General features: G+C 40.2%; 1 protein-coding gene across 2 annotated transcripts in view; it reads right to left on the bottom strand.

Annotated features, from left to right (window-relative positions):
• Positions 1–14,555: 14,555 nt before the first annotated feature.
• The window catches only part of EHF (ets homologous factor), a 30,822-nt gene continuing 22,557 nt past the window's right edge, over positions 14,556–22,820 (bottom strand). The window contains exons 5-9 of one of the 2 annotated variants that reach the window (XM_010191757.1): positions 21,693–21,761; positions 21,533–21,601; positions 18,439–18,498; positions 16,324–16,519; positions 14,556–14,886 (exon numbers count right to left, since the gene is read on the bottom strand). In XM_010191757.1, the coding sequence (XP_010190059.1) occupies positions 14,787–14,886; positions 16,324–16,519; positions 18,439–18,498; positions 21,533–21,601; positions 21,693–21,761 (494 nt within the window). In that variant the 3' untranslated portion in view covers positions 14,556–14,786. The remainder of the gene's footprint in view (positions 14,887–16,323; positions 16,520–18,438; positions 18,499–21,532; positions 21,602–21,692; positions 21,762–22,820) is intronic. The other variant, XM_010191758.1, reaches the window with a different exon arrangement.

The following is a 22,820-nucleotide window of genomic DNA, read 5'->3' on the forward strand; positions in this document are numbered from 1 at the left end:
TAAACAACCACCTAACAGGTTAGATAGGTGATGTTCACACACAACTTGGAGTAAGCCAAGGTTATTTGTTCTCTCCTCTGCAGTGAGTTTGAATTTTGCACATATTCTAATTTAAATAGTTTATCCATATGCCACTGTTCTGTCCCAGAAAAACCTATAATTTCTTGCAGAATGTAGAAACAGGTGACCAATTACAACAGTGAAACCCTAGCAAAAGAAAACTTTACAAACTGTCAATGGACGCAGCTTGGCCAGAAGATTTTGAAAAAATACTTTTGAAAAAATAAAACATTTCCATAAAGACATTCTTATTTCATCAAAACCTACATGGCTTGCGAAGACATACTATAGAGCGATAAAAAGGTAAGCTGGAAGAGGTCTACGATCGTGCCAGTCCATCCCTCACCCAGTGGAATGATCAGTTGCACTGATGTAATTCCCTGAAGATGCTGGTCTAACCTGTCTACTGCTGGGATTCCTATCCGTACCATCACAAATTTCTTGTGTGCATCTAACCTGAATTTCATTTGCTATAGTTTAAGCTTGTTATTTCTCATTTTGTTTCACTGGAAATGAGGAAATATTTATCTCCTTTCTGGTAGCTTTTTACGTGTTTGAAGACTGTTGTCATCTTTCTGCATAGTAACCTTCCTTTTCTAATCTTTCCTCATAAAACATGTCTACCAGATCTCTAGCCCTTCTTGCTACACTAACAGGCTCCTGGTTTTGTTTGGGTTTTTTGTTTGTTTTGTTGTTTTGGGTTTATTTTGTTTGTTTGCTTGGGGGAGGATTGGGGTTTTTTTAAGTACAGTGTCCAAGCTGGACATGCTATTGTAGCTAAAGCTAGACTCACTGCTGCTGAGTAGGACGGAAAGGCAGTGCTGTTATTGCACAGTTGTCACTCCTGTTTATATGTTCTCATCTACTTTTTCACAACAGCACGGCACCGCCATATCATGTTTAACCTATGATCAATTGTAATGTTACGTTCCTTTTTTCTGCAAAACAACCTTCCAATAACTCATTTACCATCTCATATTTATGCAACTGTTGTATATTTGTGCAACATACTGAGCCACTCATCTTGCTTTTATCTGTCTGGAATGATCTTTTACTTATGTCGGATCACTTCTGTAATGTGTCATCATTGTTTTGAGTTTTCAACCTTTCTTTCTAAGGGCTTACTGCATCTCCCAGGTGGCACGTCCTACAAACTGTGAATTTACTCTCTTTTTTCATGAGCAAAACCATTAACAAAAATGTTGAATAGCACTTGGCCCATGACAGAGTCTCTTTTTTCATGAGCAAAATCATTAAGGAAAATGTTGAATAGCACTTGGCCCATGACAGATCACAGTGGAGCCACATTAAATCCAACTCAGTTTGACTGTGAATCACTAATAACCCCTCTTGAGGTACAATTTTGCAACCAGTTTGAACACAGTTTAGAGTAATTCCATCAAGACCTCATGTAAATATCCTATTAAATAGTATTATGTCAAAAGCCTAGAACACTTTCTCTCCTGTTCCTAAAGAAATCTCAGCCTCTCATGCTTTCACAGAATACAATTGGTTGACATGGTGCTTGGAAATCCATTGTGGCTTTTGTAGGTGTTTTGCAAATAGACTGATTATTTGTAGAAATTTGAAGAAGCTGAAGTTACACTTCCTGACCTATATTTGCCTTGATTGTCTTCTCCTTACTACGCCCCTTTAAAGTATAGTTTCTGTATTTATATTTTTCTGTTTATCTGATCTCTGCTTTTCTTTTTTGAACACAATTGTTAACAACCCAGAGATTGCCAGAGACACTTTCCTAAGCAATTTTGAATGGTTTTCAAAAAGGCCAGCTGATGTGAAACTTCCTGCACCTGGGTAGGGGCAATCCCAAGCACAAATACAGGCGGAGAATGGCTGGAGAGCAGTCCCCAGAAAAAGGACTTGGAGGTGTTGGTCAATGAAAACCTCAACATGAGCCAACAGTGTATACTTGCAGCCCAGAAGGCCAACCACACCCTGGGCTGCATCAAAAGAAGTGTGGCCAGCAGGGCGAGGGAGGGGATTCTGCCCCTCTGCTCTGCTCTCATGAGACTCCACCTGGAGTACTACGCCCAGTTCTGGGGGCCCCAGTGTAAGAAGGACATTGAGCTGTTGGAGCGGGTCCAGAGAAGACCACGAAGATGATCAGAGGGCTGGAGCACCTCCCCTGTGAGGACTGGCTGAGAGAGTTGGGGCTGTTTGGCCTGGAGAAGAGAAGGCTCCAGAGAGACCTATTGTAGCCTTCCAGTTCCTGAAGGGGCCCTATGGGAGAGCTGGGGTGGGACTTTTTACAAGGGCAGGTATGAGGGGGGATGGTTTTAAACTGGAAGAGGATAGATTTAGACTGGATTTTAGGAAGAAATTCTTTACTGTGAGGGTGGTGAGAGACTGGCACAGGTTGCCCAGGGAAGCTGTGGATGCCCCCTCCCTGGCAGTGTTCAAGGCCAGGTTGGACAGGGCTTTGAGCAACCTGGTCTGGTGGGAGGTGTCCCTGCCCATGGCAGGGGTTGGACTGGGTGAGCTTTAAGGTCCCTTCCAACTCAAACCATTCTATGATAACAAAGATAACAAATTTATTCCAAATGGAAAAAAAAACCAACCTTTTTTTTACATTTTAATGTATTTTGTAAAAAGCTTTCAAGACAATTAAACAAATAATGTTAAAACTTTAGAAGTTGTAAGTCATGGTTGCTTTTACTTATTCGTAAGATGCATTCTGAAAAAAAAAAGTAGTTGTGATGAATTAGCATTCCTTTTCTGTTTTTCTGTGGGACACACATCAAGAAAAAACTTACTTGCAGCAATTTTCCTGTTCCATACCATGCTACATGTATCAAGACTTAATACCTATGTTATGCGCCTCTGGTACTCAGTACACAGGCTACAATTTCTACATGGTGACATAAAACTGATGGGCCCAAAGTGGAGTTTAAGCTTTACGAGCAAACAACTCCAAAGGCGTCTCATCTGTGCATTATACTGGTTCTCTTTGGCAAACTATTGCTTTCTCCATATTAGGGCAGAAAACAAAGGTGTATAATAAAACAGAAAAGCATTGATCTATTTTATTTTCAAGGTATAGAACCTTTTCAGGCATACCACTCTTCAGAAATAATTCAGTGAGACTAGATGCTGCAGCTAGATCTGCCATACCTCACACATATGCATTTGTCCTAAGTCAGCTTTCTGCACATGGTGTTTCTGCTGCAATCACTTGAGACATTGAGAAAGATCTGTGTCAGGAAAAGAAGACAGCATAGTGATAAACAGGAGAGTCTCCATCTGGAATGGCTGATACCATCCACTGCAAGATCCCTTCAAGTGATCAAAACCAACACAGCCCATTTTACATTCCCTCACACATAACAAGTCTCCCCAGAGGTATGAATATACTATCTCATTTACCAAACCCAGGACCTATTTATGAGAAACACATTTGCAATTACACTAAAGGAAAGAAGAATGAAGCCTCCAGTTCCACTATCTTAAGAAAACAGCTGGAGAAAAAGTCAGACAACATCAATGAGAAAATGAGAAGGACATATGCTGGAATGATAAAAACAAGTTTGGACTTCATAGTTAAGATAATTGGCCTTTTCTGGGAAACCGGTCATGTATGATCACATGGGTACTTTTTCTCTTACAGGTAATTATCCAGGTCTTATTAATGATTTATGCTTTATTGCATTTGGTAGATAGAAAATCACATACTCAAGAACATCTCAAAATAGTGAAACTTTAACCCTTTCAATGGAATCCCTTTCCATTGCAAGGCATCCATCACTTGCTTGATTTTTCACCAGAACGTGGTAGGCACAGGAGGATGGACACTGTTACTGCAGTATCTCAGACTTCCTAGCTATAAAGAGGTTCACTTTCTGCTAACCAAACATTTGGATCATAGACCTCTTACTACCTTGAGCTCCTTATGTAGGGCTAGATTGAAAGGATACTTGTAGCTCTCTTGCTTAAAAAAACACCCTCAGATGTATTCTGTGAGAGTTGTATTTTCTTTCCTGACTTTTCATGAAAGCAAGTAGCATCTTTTACTCCTCACAGAACAATTCCCATATCTCCCATCTCTCTTTTTCCACTGTCTGAGCCAGAGGAGTATCACTGTGGCTCCACCTGACTCCTGCATCATTGCTCTTGGGAAGGTGTGTGCAGAACAGATGTCTGACCCAGGCATCACACCTGAACCCAAACATGTGGTCGCTGCTCAGAATTAGGTGGGAGATTCTTTATTCTACCTCACTCCTTTGGGCAGATTTTTAAGCCCAGGGAATAATCTAGCCCAGATAAATTAATTGTCTGTAACCAAACCTTTGTAGCGTTGTGATGATCCACTTCACTTGTGGTTTCTTTGGATTTTTTTTTCTTCAACCAAGCTCTTTATATGGGCTATGGAGTGAAGGTGTGGAAACTGACTGAGGAACAGAGCCATGTGGGTTGATCACACAGTATTTTTTTAACTTATTTTAACTAGTATATCAGGTGAATGCATACAGACAAATCATAACATTTTTAGATGGAAAAAACCATAATAGGTCATACCTATCTTATCCCTTTGCTGGTATCAGATTGTTATCTGCAGCTTGTTTTCCATCTTGTTTTTCATGGGATAGGTGATTGCTCAGTACCTCTGAAAATCAGGACCTACTGGTGCTCAGGGATGAGGCCTTAACCACTTCCCTTAGGAGACATGAGGTAATTGTTCTCAGATATTAATATGCAAATGCATCATCCAGACTTCAAAAGGGCTAAATGCACAACACTGCAATTTCAGTCGTTACAGTTATAATGGTTTCTAATTCTGATTGTGCGCTGCAGCATGGTAAGCACAGCACAGCTTTGCAGCCCAAGCACCTCCAACAACACGGCCAGCCCTTTAGAAGGACAAGGTTCACAGTCAAGAAGTTATTCTCAAAACTCATCTTCACAGTTTCTCCTTTTCTTAATTATATTTCATAACTTTTAACACATCTCTTCATCTTGGTCATATACACTCCCACCCCCCACCACCCAGAATAAAACCCCAAACACCCAAATCCATTTTTCAGTAGTTTTGATCCTCTTTCTTCCCTTACTCCCTGAGCAGCATGGACTGTACATACCCTCCCAGGCAACATGGATGTCAGAGTTTCAGAGGTTCCTGTGACTCATATGACCTCCTCACCATCCTGTAAGGACACACGCTGGTGGGAGCTATCTTTCCCAAACTAACACCTTGTATTACTAGCTCCTCAGCAAACTTGTCCTTGCTGCTTATCAGAGGAGGCTTGTAGTCGACCTGGATTCCCACATTTTCTGTTAAGTGATGGGACAGGGCAGGTAGTTCCCCAATTTCACACCCTAGTCTCACTGGTCCCTGGAGACTCATGTTTTGCTATGCTTGCAAAAGCACTCCTAAGGCCAGAGAAACATCACAGCAAAACTAAAACACAAAATTTTTTTCATTACCATACAAAATTTAAGGAAAGGTGTAGCTATATTCATCACAACATAATACCGCTGCTAAGTCTCTTCCTGTCCTCTTCATGATGCAGGCCATCACTTGAGGTTTCACAAATTGGCTTACCCCAATCTGACTGGAAATCTGGAAATAGCTGCTAAAGAGGTAGGAAACTTTTTATTCCCTCTACTGTTTCTTTGACTGCAGGTTTCTACCTTTTCCCCTGAGCTGTGTTTGATGATCCTGTGACTTCAGGATGTGCAGATCCAACTGAAGAACTTACTCTTTTTCATTTTAGACTTATTTGGGAATCTATCAGTGAGTGAGGCCAACCCATGTAGTCAGAGCTGCCATTTCAGCAAGGTTCTCAAGTCAGCTTAAACAGGCTATGACTAAGTTATTCTGCAGTCAAGCTCAAAGTGTTACACATGGTGGCCGATCTTGGATGTGTCCTTCTGATAAGGCCCCATGTCCACCCTTGCCTTCCTCCAAGCTAAGGAAAGGCTTTCTGTTGTACATCCTTTTTTAGGGCGGAAGATCTGCTTAGAGGTGCTCTGTGCACAGGTCCCCTGTAACTTGTAACCTTGATGTCCAAGCAGAATACCAGTTTGTAATGTATCTCCCACAGTATTGCTAGCTGTTACAGTGTGACTTTTCCCTGACATGTAAAGAGGCTTTAAAAATGCTGAGGGCCCTTGGGCGTAGCTGCATAGAGTTATTATCTTGTGAAACCATTTATTAAAGGTGACAGCAAAGCTTATTAGCTGGCTTTGTTCTTAACTTGTGTATAAACAAATGGGTTACCCATGCATAGTGAATTAAATTCTTTGTACACAAGAGAAAAAAAAAGAGTTTAAACTCCAGCACATAACTTTTCAGTGTATGTGTATTGAAAAATTACATCCGATGGAAACCAAGATAAAGGGCAGGTCTCATTACAACTGTTCATGGAGACCAAACTTCGTGGCAACAGAACATACTTGGGATGAGATGGTACTTGCTCAGATCTTGAGACACCGATAATGGGTTTTTGTATTCTGCCCCCTTAAATTTGATGGCAATGGATTGCTTCTCACCAGTACACACAGCTCAGTGTATGAATTACTTTCCTTCACTGATGTAGTGAACTCAGGTTTCAGGGACTCAGTAGGTGATTGTCAGCCTCAAAATTTATTGCAGTCCTCCATTCCCTCACATTTTCAGCACTGCCAACCCTGATCTCTTCTGAGATGTCTTTGCTATAAAAACAAAATTAAAGAACTGCTCCATCTGACATGCTGTCAGTCCTCTACAGCCACTGATAGTGTCTCCCTCACCCACACCAGCTCCAACAGAGCTCTGCAGAAGTGCACCAGCTTGCAGGGCCCTTGGACAGCCTCTGAGCCGTGGGGACAGGCACGGCTGGGCAGGAGTCACAGTAGCAGGCAGGTGCCAAGCTGCATCAGGGATAATTCTGGGCAGGTGGGAGGGCAAAGTGTGTCCCTCTACCAGTGGTAGCAAGGTAATAGGTTAGTTTTATTATCTAACTCTAAATTTCCTTGAAATCCTTTCACCCCCAAATCTAATGGAAAAGTGAAAAGTGTCCATAAGTCATATGTTATTGTGTGTTAGCCGCTGAATATGCCATGTATCCCTGTGCAGAGTGCCCTTCTCCCTTAGATGCCTCTTAGCATGCCAATGATTTTAGCCTGAACATGTTGAAATGTTTCACTTATGAACTACAAAATACTGAAAAATATCAGCTTGGCATGAATAACTGGTGAATCATCGGCATTTGTAATTGTTTGGGGTATGGAGGTAGTCTTGGCTTATTTGTATTCTGGTTTCACATGAGAACACTGATATGAAACAGCAGTAATTGAATCTGATAAGCTCTGGTGAGCCTTCCCCCAGGAGAGGAGATACGATTTAGAGAGAGATATAAGAGTACAGAGGGAATTCTAGAAGGATGCATGGAGACTTGCAGGTTGCCTCACATCACAACGCATAGATTTTATGTACTCCTAAAATGAATGATCAACATCTCAGGCAAACCTAATTACCTCAGACATTATGATTGTATCTGTCGTGAGAAGGAAGAAATTCGAGGCGTTTCCCCCTACCTTTTTTTTTCATTCATCATCTGTCTAAGTTTTCTTTGAAAATACAGGGATCTTAGAGAGCATAAGACTGTAGTTTGTGAGTCTTTGGTGGTGAATGTTGTTTCTTCTCCTGTCAGTGTTCAGGCACAGGATGGTGCGATGATTGTGTTGAGGAGAAGTACCATAGTGCACAGGAAATGGGGCAACATCAGACTTGTGGTGTGACCCCCCATTCTCTCTGAACTGCAGTGTCTTAGTAAGACAACCCCTAGTCACAGATTCGGTTTGCACTTTTAAATTTCCCTGACTTAGCATATTCGCAGCCTATAACCATGTGAGCTAGCATTTGATCTTAGTCCAAAAAGGCTGACTCGAAAGAGCAAGAGGCTGACAAACAAACTCTTTACATTGCCTTCCAGGGAAAGAACAGTTTACAGGGGTACAGCCGGCAATGTTATAACATTTGTTGGGAAAAGGAAATGGGAGAAAAGGCTGGAGGCAAGAGCTGACAAATAGTGAGCAAAACTGGGAAGACTTGAAGAGGAAGGTGCAGTCCACTCTCCCAGAGCACTTCATCATCTCCAGCAGAGAGATTGTCTCAGCATCCTCATGGCAGTATCACCTCCAGAAGCTTCAACAGTCCCATCAGTCTCCTGACTATTCTGCAGTGCTCACAGTCATGGCATTTGGAGTGCTTCTCCAAGAATATTAAAAATCTTCAGCCTACATCTGCCTGGCATTTCTGAGAAATGCAAGACCTGCATCCTGGTAGATGAGGCTGTACAGTGGCACTAAACCTCTGTACTCAGTGAATCCTACAGTCTGCAGGGGTTTCAATCTGCAGCATTTCTCCCTACCCACAGATTGCTATAGAGCCATCCTCTAGCCTTCCCTAGAGAGCTGTGAAGCACAATAATCTCCTTAGCACACAATGCTGCAGGTCACATTATTGCCAGAAGTTTTCAATATTCAGAGAAGAGTTTTAAAAAGCAGCTTTTAGGGTTTTGTGTTCAGCTCCTTAACACCCTCAGTTCCAAGAAGGAGGCTTTCAGAGAATCTTCATGCTGGTCTCTTCACCACTCTTAGAGAGAGGGGGAAGCTGCTCTGCAAAATTCACAAGATATATCACTGATACTGAAATAATTGCTTAAAAAGGCCTTCACTACTCAGTGAAATACCCATCATCTGAAACAAGGAACTCCTAGCACATTTCATATACTTATATAAAAATCTGGGATCAGTCAAGACGTATCTGCCAATGGAAACAAAGTGATTTTCACAATGAATGATATTTGCAATAAACAGTCCATCTCATTTTGTGATCTGATTGACTTAATAAATCACTTGAACTAAATCACTGGAAGAATCTTCCTCAACATCTAGAGTAGCATAAAACTGCAGAGTCAGATAAAAATTAAAAATCAAGTATAAGACACATATAAAATGTGTAACACAGGTTGACAAATATTTATGAAGCATTCCTACTTCCCCAGAGCCAAGAAGTATTGCATATGCAACAATCTCATCTGTAAAGGCATGGGGCAAAAGCACGTTTTGTGTTGCTCTTGAGCGGGCCATGCAGGCCAGCTCTAGGAACAGAAACTGCACTTCTGGCACAGCCTAACTCTTCATTCCTTGACAAGATTTCAGAGATTAAAAACTTTCGCAGTGCTGAGATTTTTGTATATTGTGTCCAGCTTCTTCCACTTTTTATCTAGGATTCAAAGGAATACTTCTGATCAAATACTCTGCATCAAATAGATATTAGGGGCATGCATTGGGGATGACAGTGAAGTGTGATGGAGATATTGTGGTAGAAAGAAAGGTATGCAAGGTAGCAGCCGTGATCCATCAGGATGCAGAATTCAGAGGACAGATCCTTAATTAGTTTGATTTTAATGAAAAAATACAATTGCTTATGTCAGACCTGCTGTGAACCATAACACTTTAAATAAAATATAATTCCAAATTCCAGGTGCAGTTGATCTTTACCCAGTAATTTTCATTAATAAGATTAATGCAATTAATTCGCAATGCCTGCTACAGATCTTCCATCTCCCTCTTCATTCTCTTGTTGAGACTGAAACTTATTGTTGAAAATTCAAAATGAGATGAAAGCAAAGGAGAATATCACACCATTCTGAAGAGAGAGGGGGGAAATTCTTCAGCAGAAATAATATTTTAGTCATTTTACTTTTATAATTAAATATATTTTAGGCTCATAAGATTATGCAGTGTACATAGGCATATTGCTCTGATATCTTGTTCTCCTCACAGTTATAATTAGACTTGCAAATACTAATTTATGTTTCATATTTGCAACCAATACCTGATGGAAAGACTATAAATAGACTTACTCGGAAGCCATCAACTTTTTTGCGTATACAGCCTTTGTATTTCTACACAGAACTGTTCCGTGCAGTAAGACCTGGCCTTCTTCTCAGTCTCTTTCTCCTGCTCTTTTTTTAAAAAAAATTCTCTATTTATTTTATTTTATTATTTTATTTATATTTTGATATATTAAAATATAGTCAGATGACTGAAGGAGCTAAATATCTGGGTAAAGGCAGCAAGAGTGGTTGTCAGACTAAATTCTTGGCTGGCACAAAGCTTAGGACTTAGACCGCATTGTGCAAAGATCCGTCAGCAAGGGAGCAAAAGCTGTAAACATGGGTAGAAAATCTATCTTTCAAATTATTGTAACTGTTCCACTTACACTTCTCAGAAGCTATTAGTACTGGTAACTCTTAACTGCTCATCTTTCTGCAGTACCAGATTTCACTTACGTGAAGCAATTCTCACCCTTGATGCAGACGTGCCCACAAATTTGTATCAGGTTTAGATGTAGCTTGCTAGATTCTGTTTACAGTACTCCCCTGACTTATTCCAAATTTACATAGGATTTGCAAACTCTAAATTTTGCTTTGAATTTTTATTTCATATGGCCTTAAAATGCAGCTGGAAGCTGAAGTTTTGCTCAATTTTAAGTCATAACTGAAGAAGTTGCTTGGGGTTTTTTTAAAGTGTGCATTTATTTGCATGTTTCCAAACAATATTCTCATTTGTCTTTGTCTCAAATATTGGCCTCAGCTTGCTTGAAACAAAAGACCCAACCATTTACTGGAAAACCAGCTGTGTGCTTATTTAAAATTCAGTCTGAACTTGTTTGAAATCCAGTTCCAATTCCTTTTGAAACCTGGCTTGGGTCTTCCAAGTTCTCAAAATATGACAACGCTTTCTGGGCACTGGCCTGGTTTTGGATGTTAAACATGGGGGTTATACCTGTGTTTAAAATTCAAACGTATTCTCCTAATTAGGTGGACATGATTTTGGAGGTTTTCACTTTTTTTTCCTCAACTTGCAGACCAAATCAGGACACTCTCTGTGTTCACTGAATGTTTTTTTTAGCCAGCACTTGGATGGAAAAATAACACGAAGGACAGGTTTTCATAGTTTTAGCTGCTTTGATTCAGTAAAGGAAATGCTCGGTGTGAGTAATGGCATCCTTAATCAGCTGCTGCACACACTTCAAAATACCTTGAAGTTAAATCAGTGCTGAAGTAAGACCTTTCTAAAGCTCAGCAGCTGAACAAGAAAGACAATCTAGCTGTGTTGACATAGTTGTGTATTCCTGCAAAGCCTGTGAGACGTAAAACAGGTTTGGAAATCCAGTATCTTCACAACAGATGGGCTATTCAGCATATTAGTAAATATAAGCTTTTGTGGTAGTTATATCAATCCTTTTGCCAATATTGAAAAATTCTCCAGTATTGAAGGAATTCGTATTAGTCACTTCCAATCTCAAGACATCAAAAATTGAAGATAAACATTCATCAGAAAATTTCTTTCATGAGTGTTTTATTTGAATTTATGTCGTATCCACAAAAATAGAAACAGTCTCTAGAACCATTTTATGATACATAGTCTCCAAGCTGAGATTTACAATGGCAATAGTGAAATAAGTAACATGGATTTGTTTCTGTACTTACACATTGAAAATGATGATGTGAGAAGCAAGCAGGAATTATGCAATGTGCTGCAGAAAGAAAGATGAAAATGTAACTAACCTTTTAATGTCTGTGTAGTTCACTGTCTACATACAGTTTCTAGGGATGTTTTTGGAATAAGTTGTAATTTTGTGCAGGAAATACAGTCTGAGAGTGGTCATGCCAACACCTTTGACATTGTGATTTGCATGTAACTGTATAAATATAACATACTTTGCTATCTAGAGCTTTATACATATGAAAAATTATGGTACAATAAAAATCTATACACATGGTGCTACCAGTCCAGCAGCTGCTCACTTAAAGGATACATCTAAAAATATGATTGCTCAGCCTCTGAAATATAAAATAAAAGAGCAATCAGAAATGCTTTTTGTTTAAATAGTAATTTACATAAACATTAATCTCTTCATTTTCTCCATTTGCTTAGGTCTGGTAAAAAAACTCCCTTTGGTGGGTTGCATCTGTCCTTGGCAAGAACTGTAGTTTTAAACAGTCCTTTGTGTTTGTCTTAAGCAAAGGTTAATATATTTGTAAAACAGAGTAAATGTTGGCTGGCTTCTATTCCAACTTTGTGCTATTGTAATGCTGAACAAGAAGTACCTAGTCCAAAAAGTTCTGCAGAATGGGAATAGAAACTGGCACAATTACCACGTGCTGAAGGACGTGGCAGTGGAAGACTGACATTTATACTGCACCCCAATGTAAATCACTCTCTAAATTTATACAATATGCTTCTAAATAAAGCTTTATATTTCAAAACCTTTAAAAGCAGGTTTAGCTGCTGCTCGGTAACCAAGTGGTCACACATGTATATCACAAGTTCATTTTATCTCCCAAGAAGTTTGGTGAGAGATCTGGTAGGAAGCAGCTTTTTGAAGGTATTACAATCAGTTGCTGTAAGATGAATGTTAACCTGAGGTAAGGTACAACAGTATTGTGGATATGTGACAGTATCACTGATTTCATATTTTCACTCAAGGTGTGGTTTGGGGAGCTGAGGTGGAGGTGCAGAGTGAAGAGCATGGAGTAAAGGGCTGCAAATAACCATGGAGTGTGGGGGAAGGAATGGTCTTTGGAGCAAAGTGAAGGTCGTCTCCTCATCTGGTGGCCTGTTTCTTGTTATATGAACTACAACACAATAGTAAAGGAAGTAGAATGTAGCTAATCAAACTGAAAAAAGGAAATTATTGAGTTGTGCAAATGCAAGCAAAGCGAGAACGGTCAGTTCAAAAAAAAAAAAAAGAAAAAAGAGAGAGAGTAAAAAATGCTTTGAAGTACAGAGGCTTATTATTTGATTTGTAAATAAGATGAACCAGGTTCATCTCTCCACCCAGGTTATAAAAAGTAAAAATTGTCATGTATGGGTAATTGATGGTGACAGCTCTGGCAAACACATTGTAGGAGGTGGTGGTGGTGGTTGACATGCCCTGTATGTGTAGATAACAAGTTAGGCTCTTATGTTTGCCTACAGATTGTTGCTAAGCACATTTGATACCCTTTATATTGATACCTCTGCTGTCTCTTGGTTTCATCTCTATTTCCTTTTAAGACAAACAAGAAATGGAATATCCTACAACCTTCAGCTGCACCTTGCTACATTTCAAGCTAATATGGATTTAAATTCAGGGTATGCCTGAGGAAATGGATACTGGATGGATTTAATGCTCTTAATTTCTTTTTTTCCCATCCTGGACTTCTCAGGCCCTGTTATTGTTTTCCAAATTCCCCATCCCTGAAAACGTCAGTTGGAATCGATCTTGGTTTCACCTCTGTTAACATCACCAAGAAAATCCTGTTTTTCAACTCCCACATCTCACGCACTCAGTGACCTGGTGAAGTGCTGCCTCCTCTAGTTCTTATTTCCCCATGTTCTGCATATGCTTGGTGCCAGCAGGAAGCATTTGTGACTTGGAGAAAGAAAAAGTTGCAAAAGAACATTCAGTCTCTGCATACCACTGCTAGAGATGAGCCCAAAATACTGACCCAGATCTGAATGCCCTCAAAATCTCAGTGTCTTTATGCTGATGGGTTTTTTCCCCAACTGAGAATCCCATGCACAGTTGACAAATACACATACAATATAGAGTTAGACTTGCGAAAAGAAAAGGAACTAATATTTTACATGCAATAGAGCTTTGCAGTCTCAAAGGTTTTTTTGAAAGTATTTGTCCAAGTGAGACTTGACCTGCCAGGAGAACCATACGACTTGAAGGAACTGCTCCCTCGTGCCATGGGATTAATATATGTTCTGCTTGCCCACCTCCTCACTGCTTCATATGGCATGGATTTGAATGCTTTAATTAGGAATATAAGAGGGTGGGAGGAGTATTACTATTTCTACTGGGAAACCGATGCCTTTTAGTAAGTTTTCCCAGTTAGAAAATGATCATCTTCCTTCAATAGCATTTGGTCCCTGAGATTGACTCTCTTCCTGCAGCTCATCTCAAAGATCTTCGTTAAAAACAAATAGCCCTTCGCCTGGGATGAGCAGAATGCCCTTTGGAGGTTAAGGATACTCAGTACCAGGTAAGGTCAGGTCCTAAACTTCTGCCTACAAAAGAAGGTCCCAGTGGTGGAGGTAGTATGGGTTCTTCAGATAAATGCCGACAGCCACCTTGCAGAGCCACTGCTCTTTGTGGCTGGGATAAGCAAACTAAAGAGGAACCCATCGTCTGTCTTAACAAAAGCAGCTGGAAGCCAGCAAAGTGTTAAAACACTCAGAAATCAGAGGGAAGGAACAAATGATATTGGCCAAACAAAGTTACAAATTGGCTGACTATGGAAGAAGACTACTTGGCTTAGAGATGCTTTACTGTTTCCTCCACTTATAGTTGCCTTCTAAAGTGGATTATCATACTCCCTAAATGCCCTATTACTTCACTCCTTCCCTTTCTTTGCATGACTCACAGCATTGTCATACATCACATTATGCCTGTATGATTAAAAAAAAAAGATGAAAACTTCACAAAAAGGGAAAAATAATCATAATTCTATAATATTACCTTATATCACAGAAAACTGTGTACATTTTTTCCCTATACAGGACATAGTTCAAATAAAATAATTTTAACACCAATAATGATAATGTTCCTTCTTCCCGACAGAAGTAGAATTGTTTTTTCACCCCAGTTTGGTACATAAATATAAGAAAATAGTCTTTGAATATTTCCAGACAGATGTTAAAAAGGTTATTTCTTGACACGTTTAATTCTCATTTTCTCTCCAGCCACGGGCATTCTTTCCAAATTTATATACTAATCTCCGACCATCCACGCGCTCGAGGATTTCTCTTTTATAATAGTATCTGTTAAAATAAAAACACAGGAAAGTATTTAAGATTAAATTCATCTATGGTCCTAAAAGGCCACTGCCAACTAGGCCATTCCTCAGCTAGCTAAAAGGTCCTTATTTTCTATTGATACATATATAGTACTTAAGATTATAATAACTTAAAGACAGAGAAGAAAAAATTTATGTCATCTTTTTATTTTAAATTATTTTTTTGTGGTTTAAACAGTTGTTCTATCACTTGATGACTCCTCCTCACTCAGGGAGGGGAACTGGGAAAAGTAAAGGAGGCTTGTGGGTTTAAATAGAAATAAATTTAATAAATACATTTAATAAAGTAATAACTAAATTAATAACTAATATTAATAACAGTATTAATATGAAGTACACAGAGTCATACACAGCCAGAGGAGTAGGCCTCAAGGGTAGGATGGTAGACAAGTCCCTCTTGAGATGACAGCCATAGAAGAAGAAGGACTGTGCCCAACAAACTCTCCAATTCATAGTGAAACCGATGTTCATGGTGCAGAATGATATTAATTGGTCAGCCTGGGGTCAGCTTAGGGTCAACTATCCTGGGTTTCCACATCCCCCAGTCTCTGCACCTGTTTTATCTCAAGACTGTTAGAGACCTTGAACATCACATACCAGTGCTGTCCAAGAACAATAATAAAATCTCTTATCACTTTTTTCCCATGAAATGTTCCCATGAGCGTAGTACTCACAGAATTGCAGTTTTCCTGAACAGAAAACTGACTCTAAAATTCTGTCCCAGTAAACCAGGACATTATTATATTCTGAATTTGAATTTCACTGTATTTCAGGTCCTAGCATATTGCTATATTTATTACACACTCTTATGACATTTCATGGATTATTTTTTTTTCCAGATAAGCAAAGATCTGAAATCAGACCAGGAAAGAATCTCAGCTTCCATTTAAAAATATATTTTGGACTTTCATAGATTATGGAAAAATGCTCAAAATGTTAAAGCAGATAGCAAAAGAAATCCTCACATAGAATTTGTAAACCCATTTTAGGATAATGGGTGGGAGATATGGCTAGTTGCTGAACACTGCTGGAAATAACAAGGTCGCTGGCCATTACTGAGCCATTTAAGCCTTCCCAGTTCAATAGCATGTGAACTTTCAGCTTGCTACAGCCATGTTTACTTCCTACATTGGTTGTTTTGGTGGACAGCAACAGAATGTATATTATATATCTAACACATGTATGTTGTATATATTATTATATATATAATAGTATACAGAAACTGGAGAGGAAAGAAAAGACAAAGAACATAGTGTTACAGTCTCCAAATTAGTGGCAGAGACTCAGCTGTCAAAGAAAGCAAATGCTGCTGCTGCAAATTCTTTTTTAGAAGTCAACCGGATTCTACATTCAGGTAGTTTCTTTACGTGCCCCAGGCTTTCACAGCAACATCTCAGCTCACCTCATAGCTCGGCTGAGTTTCTCGTAAGTCATGCTGCTGTTGTTTTTCTTCTTTCCCCAGAGCTGAGCCACAGCTTCAGATTTTAAAAATCTGAAGACACCTTCTGACCGGTCTTCCCACTTGATTAATCCTGGGTTTTTCTCAGGGTTGAGAAGAATATCTCGAATAAATTCCCAAAGATGAGTTCCTCGAGGGTCTGAAAGAGGAAAGGGGGCAGGAGGAAGGAGTGTCTAAAGAGCTCTCCAGGCTATGCTTGCCATTTTTATGCCATCTTTTTACAGCATGTCATCTACAGAAGTGGTCAGATGATGACCACTCAAAAGGGAAACGCCATAGTTCCTGAAGCGCAGAACCCCCACCTTGGAGTTACATAGGCAAAAAAACACTGGCAGCCTTAACACTGAGTCTGGAGGTGAGTGTCAGACTTCGACAGTATGAGCCTCATGGCAGGCAGGTAGGAGCCCCAGCAACCAGGGGAAGCAGAGTCCAAACCACCCACTGCTCCCGTCTGCCCTAAAGATAACATGTTTAAGTCTTCCTCTCATCTCATTTGCCAATTTTTGCTGACATTCTTCCACAGCTTGGCATGTAACCTGATATTACCGTGTGGTATGTTAAACAGCCAAGATAATTGTGAAGCAGGCACTGACTCTCCAGGCATTTAAAAGACAGACAGAAGGCAAAGGAGGTGAAATGCCATTCCGCATCAATGAGTATTTTGGCCCAGGTCTCTTAAGTAGACTTAAAGAAGTAAGAAGGTGTGGAGTGGATAGAGGTATAAAACTGGCGGACAGGGTATAAAACAGTTTGGCAGAGATATCAGAAAAGGCAAAACCAAATCTCTAAGTTCAACAGGTAGACCTCCCAGTTTAAGCACAAATACATCTCACAGTTACTGTAGAGATGGCACCAGAAGGTCCAGCTCAAAAAGACTAAAAGATCAAATAAATCCAACAAGTCAGATATAGTAGTTTATGAATGAAGATTAACAAACACAGTGATAAGGTGGGCCAGAAAGATAGCAGTCCTTTGGTCTGACTTTAAAAAACACACAGGGGTTTAGATGAAAGAAGGAAACAAGCTAATATAAGATGTGAAGGTAAATAAAAAATGGTATACTGTGCAACATGAGTAGAAGTAGATTTCAGTCAACTAATCCAAATTCTTTTTTTTTTATTATAATTGTTTTCTAGAGCCAACAAAATGTGGTTGACCTAGTCTAACTGGACACACTCAGTAGATTATGGTACAGAGCAGTACTGAAGAAACTGGAAATGTCGAGGATTAGCCCAGCATGGCAAGGTGACCTTTTCTATATGATAAGACTGTGACCAAGTTCTTAGTATCACAGCATATCTCATGTTGGAAGGGACACATAAGGATCATTGAGTACAACTCCCTGCTCCTCACAGGACTACCTAAAACTAAACTATATGACTAAGAGTTTTGTCCAGATGCTCCTTGAACTCTGACAGGCTTGGTGCTCTGAATACTTCCCCGAGAAGCCTGCTCCAGTGACTGACCACCCTCTTGGTGGAGAACCTTTTCCTAATGTCCAATCTGAACTTCCCCTGATGCAGCTTCATTCCATTTCCTGGTGTCCTGTCATTGGTCACCAGAAAGAAGAGATCAGCAACTCCTCCTCCACTGCCCTCCTTGAGGAAGTTGTAGACTGTGATGGGGTCACCACTCAGTCCTCTCTTCACTAAGCTGAACAAATCAAGTGACCTCAGTTCTTCACAGGTCTATCTTCAGACCAGTCTTGTATAATCCTTTCCTTAGTAACTGTGATATACAAATGAAAAAAGAAACATATATCTGTGTGCAGGAGTTCTGGTTGGCAAATCACAGAGCAGGGTAAGAAGAGGAGTCAGGAAGAAACTCCAGAAGACCTCAATAATAAAAACAATTTGAAAAATATAACAATACTGAGTCAAAAATCACATAAGCAAACAGTGCTAGAAACAGTCAGATCATTGGAGGATTCAATCACATTAACAATCTAACCAGTTTTGCTTTCAAAATGCCTCCTTTTCCCTCCCAAAGGGGATCTGCTTTTAATGTGTTTCTTTCCCTTCAGCCAACCAACCATTATAAACATGGATGTTGACTTACTGTGCTTCTTGGTGTGGGACTTTGGGGTATGATCTTGTGATTTTTTCACATCTGAAGAATCTGCAGAGAAGGAAAATTAAGCTTATTTGTAAATTTGATTAAAGGCTTTCCATTGACTGCCAGGCTGAAAGAAATAAAACCACAAAAAAGAACTAATATCTCTTTTAAAGATAATCACTTTTCAGAAGGTAATCTAAGTGAGGAGGAAGGGGGAGAGTTTTGTTTTCTGTACTATATGTTAATCAGCACACTTCACAAAGAGACCATTGATGAAAAAAGAATGAATGCAGAGGTAAACATTTGGTTTTTGAAACCTTTATTTGATTAACAAATACCTCACCTCATGTTATGTGTAAGAGAGGAAAATAAGACGATCATTTCTATAAAAGAAATCCTGAATTGTCCCATTATGTCTTAGTCTTTGCAGAAGCATGTATCTTTGGGGGCTTAACTGTTCCTGAAGATATGATCTAATTTGAAATGTATGCACTGGTACCAATGCAGAGAACACCTACCTGACTAAAACATAATGAACTGGCAAAGCGTTGTTGTTTGGGGGGCAGGGTGGGGGAACGGGACTGCGCTGGTAGGAGTTTTTTGGCAGCTGGACATGCATATATTCTTCTGTGGCTCAGAGCCATAGAAACAAGCCATTTCTCATCAATGGTACTTTATCACCTGCAGCCAGCCAGAGGAGGAATAGTGTTTCTGGCACAAGCATTTCTTCAGAAATGTAGAAAAAGAAAAGTTCCGCCTGTTCATGACTGTAACCAACCTTGTAATCTGCACATTAAACCCTCCTTCCCTCCCTCAAACCACATCAGCCTGGCTCTACTCTTGTCACTTATGAATAGCTTTAATCTGATTGCTCTAAGTCTTGCAAAATCTGTGGGATAGTCCTGAGAGGGAGCCCCTTCTGTGTTTGCTTTTCAGCAGACTTCATGCCTGAATTCCATAAAGCAAAACTTAAGGTCCCACGCACGTTTTCCCAGCTTCTATGAATGCACGATTATCATACTTTTCATGGAAACCGGGCATTTGCATGGGAAAATGACTCACAGGAAATATTCATTTGCATAGAAACTTCTCAGATGTGCACAAGCAACTGCAATAATTGCATGTGAAAAGGTAGATGCAAAGCTATTCACAATGCTTGCGTTATTCATACATAACTGGAAACATAAACCGAACAGGTCAGTGAGGATAAGCCTAACCTCCACTGTTCTAAGCCTGACATCATTATCGTCCTTGACCCCCAAGCAGCAAACACGTTCTGAGTCATTTTGCCTTCCCACTCTCAAAGAGCAGGAACTAGTCTGAGCCACACTCAGCTGTGGGGGAAAAAGTAAAATGAGGCTTATTTCACTGCCTTTCTTCAAATTATGATTCCCCTAATGTTATTATGCCTGTGGGAACTCCAGGCAAGGACAGAGGGACCCAGTCCTTTATTTGCCCTATTGTATTAATCATTCTCATTTGAAAATCCCACAATTTGCTTGCAAATGTATTTTATGCTCCACTTAGCTGGAGATTTACTCCTGGAAGTTTAGCTGCCTTCTGCCTAGCTGGTGATTTATTCTGTATTTCAGCTGTGCAAATAGTCTCCCACTCTGCCTCTGTTCCTACCTGGAGACCGGTTTCAAACATGCCATGTTAGGAGGCTGGGGCCTGACAGATGAAAAGAGTTCTGATGCAGTTTCAACAAAACTGTCTTGCAAAACATTTGACAAAAGATTGCACAGTATTTGCATATGATTCAGGAATGAGCCATTTTTTTACGGGATATACAAATTTAGTTTTTACAGGAGGCTGTGCCCTTGGCGTGCCACCCTAGCTCTAGGCTTAAGCAGTCAGCAGGTAAACATGCTGTGCCAGGATCTTGACAGGTCCCTAGTCCCATCAAAGAGCTCTGAAATCCTGGTAGCCATCTTGTGAGAGTGGGTAGAGGTGGAGGAGAAAGCAAACAGAGTGTTTGGTTGGGTTTTGGTTTTTTTTTAAGGTTTGGTGGTTTTCTTCTGGTCAATTTTTCCTATCCTTTCTTTAAAATCTGTTGCTAAGTGCATTAGTTTAAGCTGTAAACCACTTGGCAAGTCTGACTGTGCTGAGAGGCCAGGGGATACAGCAAAAGGGCAGGCACAGAGGCTATGACTGCTGGCTGCATGCAGAGACACAAGGTTCCCCCCAGTGCAGAGATAGCACCTCTGAGGCTGCATCTACAGCAGTGTGATTTCCTTTCTCATTCTCCCATTACTTCCACTGCTCTCTTCCTCAGGTATGTTTGCTTAACAGCCTCCTAGGAAAGACATGCCTTTCCTCCACCCCTTTCTCACTTCCCTATCATCTGTCCTCTCCTCTTTTCCCACTGGCTCGCTCTCTCTCACCTCCACCCCTGGTGCCTGCATCCAGGACATTATCCACAGCACACCCCAATGTGCATGCCAAGACTGCACTTTGCTGGGCACTATGGCAAACGGGTTTGCTCTTTCTCCTGCCCTTTAGCAGGCAGATTGTACCTCTGTCTCGTGGAAGCGCTGCGGATGGGTGCAGTGGCATGCAGGGCCTGCCTTGCTGTCAGCTGAGATGGACTCTCGTAGGAAGCTCATTCTCTGGTACAGCTGGGCAAAGGGCTTGGTGTCTGCCCTATGGCTCCCTGGGCCAACCCCAAACCTTGCCCCAAACCTAGCAACCTACTCAGCATGAACCACTGGCTCACTAGGGAAATGCAACCACTTCTGGGGAGGAACATGGTACTAGCCCATACCCAGCTACATCATAGAAAAGTGTCGTGGGGCTGGAATGTCTCATGTCTCTGACACTAACAACCTTTCCTTTGATTCAGTCACTTTAAAAGATATGTGGACATTGCAGATTATTCGGTCTTCTTAATCTTGACAAAGAAAAAAGAGAAGCATTTTCTTAAAGGAAGTTATTGTAATAATGATAGCTAAAAGAGCTGTTGGAATCAGTACTGCTTGATTTAAAATTACTGGAGGCTCAGATTTAATCCTACAACAGAAGACCACAGAGACTATTATACATCTGTAGCTCTGGGACAAGTGACAAACAATTAACAATACAATTACAAGTTCCTTACCAGAAGGCTGGTGACTAGGTGTCGTCATGGAAATCTGTGCACGACAGAATGTTTTACTGTCCAATAGCTCTGGGAATGAAAAAGAAGATATTTGAAGTAATAGCCTCAGACAACAATCAAATAATCTCAGAACTGCATTAAGTATTGTGATGTTAGTTACCTACTGTGCTACCATAGCCACTGTCATACAGGTAATTCTCTTCTTTCCAGGACACCATTAATGACGGATCTTAAGGTAAAAGATCAAAAGGAAAAGCAGATCACTAAAAGAACATTTTTTAGCACAGAGGTGAATACTGAACACTGAGGGAATAAGACGTGCAAAAAAAAGAGCTGTAAAGGGAACCAGGCAGTGAAGGGGCTCTGCACAAAATCATTTTCTTTCACTCAAATTACAGTTGGCGTTTTGCATACTCAGGCAAATATGCTTACACAAAGCATTGATTTTTAGAAATAATGTAGTAGTCTCTTCCTTTTCCTGGCTCATATAACATTTATGACAGCCCTTGAAGGAGATTTCCTATGCCAGATCAACTCTAGCTCTACCCAACCCAGTCCTGAATTCTCAGCCCCTGGTGATTATGACAGTGCTTTGGTGCCATAGAGATGAAAGTGTTCTGACATATCTAGTAAAACAAGAGGATGCTTATAATGAGCATTTATTTCTATAATGGTAGAACTCAAAAGTTCCCTCTGAAACAGAGCTTCATATGTAAGCACAGAGCAAGAAACATTAAAGTGGAATCCTAGGTGAAAGGCCAGGCACATCCTTAACCTAAAAACCACCTTCACGTTTAAAAAGGAATAATTTTTAGTGACCTTTAGTTCAGATGGATCAATATAAGCAGAACAGAAGTATTGTCTTTATGACCTGTACATTGATCAGGAAATTACAGTCTTCACAATGCATCTCTGTCATCAGAAGCCTTAAAAATCTCTTTTTCTTTTGAATACAGGTCAGAAAGAATGAGATGTAAGGTTCAAATCTAGGTTTTACTGACTTTTTTTCATGTTCATATAAATGAAATAAAAAACCACCAATATTAGTTATAGCTAATAAAATCATCATGTCTGACCGGGTTACCGCATCTGGCATAGGAATTTAGCAGGCATGCTTAGTAATAGCTGCATGTTTGGGGACCCAAAGCTTATGTTCCTACAGTAGCACCCACCCTTTGCTTGCTTAGACACCTGAGTTGCCTAATGTTGCCTCTGAAAACAAGCCTTACTTAGTCAGAACATGGGGAGACATCTCATCTTCCTGTTTTAGCCTTTTCCAGTACCCAGG

The sequence above is a fragment of the Mesitornis unicolor genome, unplaced genomic scaffold, assembly GCF_000695765.1.
Source record: "Mesitornis unicolor isolate BGI_N332 unplaced genomic scaffold, ASM69576v1 scaffold3959, whole genome shotgun sequence".
Taxonomy (NCBI): Eukaryota; Metazoa; Chordata; class Aves; order Mesitornithiformes; family Mesitornithidae; genus Mesitornis; species Mesitornis unicolor.